Here is a 6,483-nt window from a genome sequence, read left to right as displayed (position 1 = left end):
AAAAAAAAAAAAAAATGAGCCGGGCATGGTAGCGCGTGCCTGTAGTTCCAGCTACTTGGAAGGCTGAGGCGGAAGGATCCCAAGAGCCCAACAGGTCGATGGTAGGATGGCTGTGAGCGTACTACTGCACTCTAGCTTGGGAGACGGAGTGAGACTCCAACTCAAAACAAAAAGAAAATTGCTGTATTCTGGAAGAAACAAATTTAACCAGACACTGAAATATTAGTAGGATATAATCGCGTGTTGCAGCACGTGTTGGAACTTCATTCCTTTGTGTGGCTGCACATCATCCCAGTGATGCCGGGTGGAGAGTGGCAAAATAAACTGCAATCATTACAATAGGCCCAAATACAAGGAACAATCCAAGCAAGTGAGGGCATATGGTTTTTAATAGTGTCCCAAAAGGTGTTTGCGGCAGAAGGTCCTTGTGTAAAACCATGGAGCCAGTTAGCCCTGTCATAACTTTTCTTTAGCTCTTCTTCAACTTGCCCAGTAACATTTATGTAAGTACGCAGGTTTTATTAATGACTGCATCCCTTCTTAAGCAGTAAGTAGAGAATTAGGTGAACCCAGGTATACATTTTGACAATTTAGGTGGTGGCTGATTACCTTTTGTACAAGAGCTACAAGGCCTGAGGTTACCAGCATAATTTAAATGATAAACTTGAATTTCTGTGGCTTTATTGTAAGAACTAGCTTTTAGAGTTTCTAAGGCATTTCTAGACTATAGTGGCAACGAGAGAGGAGATAGCTAGAGGAAGGCTAGGCAGACAGGCAGTGGGTTCCCCAGTAACAATGTAGTGAACCTCTGCAGGCCTCTCACTTCCACTAGTAAACAAGCTCCCTGGGAACCTCTCAAGCTAGAGCTTAAGTACTCACTGCTGGGATAGAAAAACAACCAATCGACTTACAGCTACTGCTAGCCAATAGGCTCAGTCTTAGGGCTATGTAAGTACCGGTTTCAGTTCCAAATTGGCAACCCCCTGGGTCCCCTCCCACTGTGGAAGCTTTTCTGTCCTCCCAGTAAATCCTGCTTTCTCACTTTCCAGCTGTCCGTGTCCCTGATTCTTCCTGGGCACAAGATAAGAACCCTGACCTGAAGAACTGCAGAAGATAGAGCCAAAGAGCCATGCACCCCAGAAGCTGGCTTGCCAACTGACAGAGCTGGCTGAACTGGGAATGCTGCTGGAAGAAGACTCCGAAGCTGAGACACTTCTGGGGGCTGCGACACTCTCAGGCCTTGGCTTGCCAGCCCATTTGAGCCAACACTTCCCGGTCTAGGCTTACCAGTCCCTCGAATCCGCCCTCTCTGGGGCTTGCCTGGCCAACCCATTGAGCTGACACTCTCAAAGCCCAGGCTGACCTGAAAAATCCGTATCAGTAATCTGACAGATTTTTCTGGACTGTAATTTGAACCAGGCACTTGAGTGAATCTTATATCAAATTTGAAGAGAAACCCGAAAATGTTTGGAGACTTGCATCTAGAAAAGATTTCATGATATAGTTAAAACTTAAAAACAATGAACAAGAGCATTTAAAACAGGTGTACCAGTTTCTTTTTGAAACATAATTTTTTCCTTTTCCATTTTTTTCAAGACTAAATTATAGTAGTATTAGTTGACTTGTTTAGACTTAATATACCTTATTTGCACATAAAGTGTAATGAGATTATTTGCCATATAGGCTTTTTAAAATTGGCTTTGTCAGAACTTTTTTTTTCCCATAAGGAATCTCAGATTAGATTAAACCTTAATCTTAATTCTTTAGTCTGTTATGAAATACTTTAGTTAAAGTCTCGGTAAAATAACCAGTGTTTCCAGTCACATTTTGTTACAAAAGAAAACATATTTTTATTGAACTTATGCAAACAGCCACACTGTTAGAAATTAATAAACAGTTATTTTACATTTTGGAGAAATTAAGTAGAGAGAAAAATATATGTTTTAAATTTTAATAAAAAATAATAAATTTTAATAATAAACTTATTAATAATAAATGTTAATAAGACCATACTTATTTATGAAAAAAATTGCAAATTGCTCCAAGAAAAATATTTGAATGTGGACTCTGAAAAATATAACAAAATAATTAGCAATACTTTAAACAAGGAAATACTTTAAACAAAAACGTTATAAAAATATTTGATCTTTATTGACTCAGTTGATGCAATTAATTCTTGTTCTGTTAGCAATCCAATATATATTGGATTAGCAATCCTCATGAGCACACACTTTTTTTAATAATCATTCTGGGAGATTTGAAAATTGTTAGCAATTTGCACTGAATGATACTATAGATTTTAGCTAACTTGACTATGCGTGATTAACCTTGCATAGACCTTTAACAGCTTGAATTTAAAGATACAAGTTTACTGACAATTTAAATACAAAAATTATGACAGAAACAAAGTTCTATACTTTAAAATATTTAGCAGAAATGATATCTAACCAATAGACCAATAGACTAAGACAAATATTTAAATTTTGAAAGCATTTTATTTTACTGATTTTAAAACTAGTTACTAAGGATTGACTGATTCGGGTTTTTTGTTTTTTTTTTTGAGTTGGAGTCTCACTCTGTCGCCCAGACTGGAGTGCAGTGGCCGCTCCCGGCCACCGCAGCCTCAACCTGCTGGGCTCCAGCCTTCCGAGTAGCTGGAATTACAGGTATGCGCTACCACGCCCGGCTGATTTTTTGATTTATTGTAGAGATGAGGTCTCGCTGCCCAGGCGGGTATTGAACCCGCGGGCTCAGGCAATCCACTCACCTCAGCCTCCCAAAGGCGCGGGATTACAGGCTGAGCCACCGAGCCCGGCTGATTCGGGTTTTAAAAAAGAAAAAATACTGTTACTTTGACACAGTGGCATTTTTGCCTAACATCAGTGGTTGATGTTAATGGTTAATTCATAGACGTAACTAATTTTTTTGTACACTTGATTGTTCAAAGAATTCTTTTCACACAATTCTTTCCACGAACCTCCCACATACCACATCTTTGCCTTTATATCCTTCTTTACCAAAAACATACAACTTTCAACTTTCTTGATGTCTTTCCCTTGCTTTCTGGTTTCTTTTTACCTTCTTGTACATACCTAACTTTTTACATTCATAATTTGAATTAACTTTTTAGTAACTTTTAATTAGAGAATGGGTGAAACGTCTAACTCTTGGAACACCCCCAACTCCCACTAGGGGGCAGGGGTCAGGAGAATGAGATCCAGCATGAGCACAAGGGTTGAAAACAGCCTCAGTATTGTAAAAAAATTAATTTGGGCCCCAGTCACATCCATACAGACCCAGGGATCCTCTGAGGTGATGGCAAACAGCACCGGGCTGGGTTGTGGTCCTCGGGCCCTGTCAGTGGCCACCATTACCGAGTTAGGTATTCCTCCTTCCCTCCAGGAGAGGCCACACCGGTTCTTCCAGTGGCCTTCTTGTCTGCATGTTGGACAAGGTGTGGGGGGGTGGTTAGGCCATCGAGGACAATTGTGCCTCAAGTGCCCAGAAGGATCACATCCATAGTAGCAGATGCCATCCCCCTCAGCAGGTCTATTCTAACTGGGTGTCTGTTGGGTGACTAAAGTGTTGCTGCTAATGGAAACTGCCAATAGGTTTACCTGCTTTTTGTCTCACAGGTGCTCATCCTGGAGTCTTTCTCTTTTTTCCTCAATGTCTTGGTTGGTAAAGACCACAAGAGTTTCCTGTAATTGGAAATTTGATATTTGTAGTTCTGAGTCAAGCCTCTGAAGTTGGGTATGTAATATCCTATAGAATATTATCTTGTTTGCAAAGTAATGTAATACATCAAAAAACGCTTCCACATATGGAACTTCTGACCATTTCCTTTCATGCCTACAAAATGAATCTAATTACCAGATGGGATTAAAGCAAAGAGTTCCATTTCTTTTCCAAACCTCATTATCTGCTAACTTGTATTGAGTCCAAATTTGATTACAATAATGCATTAATTTTTAAATTTTAAACTTCTTAACTCTAATTTTTCCCCGATTCTTTAAAATCTATCCCAATAGGGTGAGGGTATAGATTGAGTATTACCCATTTTCTTGTTCACATTCCTTGGAAACCCAGAATTTTGCCTTTGAACCCTTGTGAACTGCATTCCTCAAAGGAGAATTCTGCAAAAACAAAGGCATAAACAGTGATGCCAGGCATCCCTGGAGCCCTGATGGCCTCTCCTGAGCTGAGGATCCCCAGCCCTCCCCGAAGCTTCCCTCCACTTCAGTATCTGTCTGTGTAGGACTTCCCATACCAGTAACCTCAAGGCTGTGAGCCAATGAGGTTTAATTTTGGATTTTTCAACAATGTCTTTGAAATGGTCTCATATAAAACCCTTTTGAGTGGAACAGTCCAGGTAGATATGAAAAGGTCTGTCCCTACTTCTTTCCAGTTGCGAACAGGCAAATTTGCTAAGACACTTTACAAATTAATAAATTATGATTTTAGTTGTGAGGTGTGAGCAATTAGGTGAAAGGTCTCATGTTTCATTATGCTACAGAGAGCACCCAATATCTCGCCTGTCCCACAGGAGAAATACCGGGCTTAGTAAGATGACCTAACTTAAAAAAAAAAGAAAACCTTTAGCAAACCTTACAATGCTAACAGTGGTGTGGTGTTATCCAGCACTGAATGTTAAAATAGGGGCTTAAAATATGCTACCCACTTCCAAGAGAACTTTGAATAGGTTTACAAAAACAGTTTATTGCAATCACTGGCCAGGCCTAAACCTTGAGAAACAGATTCACTTCCAAGTAACCTGAGTGCTAGCATTTGATAATACGAACAGTCTAACTGCTTAAATACTACAGAAAAGGCCGGGCTCAGTGACTCAGCCTATAATCCCAGCACTTGGGGAGGCCGAGGCAAATGGATTGACTGAGCCTATGGGTTCGAGACCCACCCAGGCAACTTGGTGAGACCTCGTCTCTACAATAAATCAAAAATCAGGCCGTCGCTCTCCAACGCCAGTGCCGCCTCTAGCTCACCGAGCTCCAGCCGAAGGAGAAGGGGGGTAGGTAAGTAGAGGTCTCTATGTCATGGCTTGCACAAAGCAGACTGCTGGCAAATCGACCGGTGGTAAAGCACCCAGGCAACAACTGGCTACAAAAGCCGCTCGTAAGAGTGCGCCCTCTACTGGAGGGGTGAAGAAACCTCATCTTTACAGGCCTGGTACTGTGGCACTCCGTGAAATTAGATGTTATCAGAAGTCCACTGAACTTCTGATTTGCAAACTTCCTTTCCAGCGTCTGGTGCGAGAAATTGCTCAGGACTTCAAAACAGATCTGCGCTTCCAGAGCGCAGCTATTGGTGCTTCGCAGGAGGCAAGTGAGGCCTATCTGGTTGGCCTTTTTGAAGACACCAACCTGTGTGCTATCCATGCCAAACGTGTAACAAGTATGCCAAAAGACATCCAGTTAGCATACCGCATATGTGGAGAGCGTGCTTTAATCCACTATGATGGGAGACATTTCATTCTTTAAAAAAAAAAAAAGTCTCTTCTTTCTGTTATTGGTAGTTCTGAACATTAGATTTTTTTTTCCCCCATGGGGTCAAAAGGTACCTAAGTATATGGTTGCGAGTGGAAAAATAGGGGACAGAAATCAGGTATTGGCAGTTTTCCCATTTTCATTTGTATGTGAATTTTTAATATAAAAGTGGGGACGTAAAGCATTAATGCAAGTCAAAATGTTTCAGTGAACAAGTTTCAGCAGTTCAACTTTATAACAATTATAAATAAACCTGTTAAATTTTTCTGGACAATGCCAGCATTTGGAACTTTTTAGAACAAGTAAATTTCTTATTGATGGCAACTAAATGGCGTTTGTAACATTTTTATCATACGGTAGATTCCATCCATTCACTATACTTTTCTAACTGAGTTGTCCTACATGCGAGCACATGTTTTTAATGTTGCCTGTCTCCTGTGTTATTCCTGTAAGTTTGCTATTAAAATACATTCAACTAAAAAAAAAAAAAATCAGACGGGTGTGGTAGCGCGCGCCTGTAGTTTCGGCTACTTGGAAGGCTGAGGCAGAAGGATCGCCAGAGCCCAGCAGGTCGAGGAGGCTGTGGTGGCCGGGAGCGTGCCACTGCACTCCAGTCTGGGTGACAGAGTGAGACTCCAACTCAAAATAAATAAATAAATACATACCACAGAAAAACATTCCGTCCCCATGCCAAGTAGGAATCCTTCCCTCAGTCCAGTAGAACAGTGAGGGTAAAGCATGAGAAAAAGAAGTGGGTCTTTCGGAGTTGCACAGAAGTGAACTCTGGCTTCATCCACTCTGTGCCTCCCATTAAGGATTGCTGGGTTCTGCACGAAGTAGGAGCTTGACTCCACCCCTCCTCTGCTCACCTCCTGTCAGGGATGACCAGTAATCTTAGCTGGAGGGAGCAGAAACTGAGCGACAGGGAGGAGAGTCTGTAGGTGACAGTGAGAAAGAAGAGGAGTGAAAAAGAAAATGG

At 41.3% G+C, this 6,483-nt stretch overlaps 1 protein-coding gene across 1 annotated transcript; it reads left to right on the top strand.

Moving 5' to 3' along the window:
* The first annotated feature begins 4,971 nt into the window (after positions 1-4,971).
* Positions 4,972-5,634, top strand: LOC103276010 (histone H3.3-like). The gene has a single exon (XM_008073434.2). It carries the CDS (start codon positions 5,055-5,057, stop codon positions 5,496-5,498), a length of 444 nt encoding a protein of 147 aa, XP_008071625.1. The 5' UTR covers positions 4,972-5,054; the 3' UTR covers positions 5,499-5,634.
* The last annotated feature ends 849 nt before the right edge of the window (positions 5,635-6,483 follow it).

The sequence above is a fragment of the Carlito syrichta genome, unplaced genomic scaffold, assembly GCF_000164805.1.
Source record: "Carlito syrichta isolate Samal-C Ts95f unplaced genomic scaffold, Tarsius_syrichta-2.0.1 Scaffold315840, whole genome shotgun sequence".
Taxonomy (NCBI): domain Eukaryota; kingdom Metazoa; phylum Chordata; class Mammalia; order Primates; family Tarsiidae; genus Carlito; species Carlito syrichta.
The sequence above is the reverse complement of the archived record's forward strand: the minus strand, read 5'-3'. Positions and strand labels throughout refer to the sequence as shown.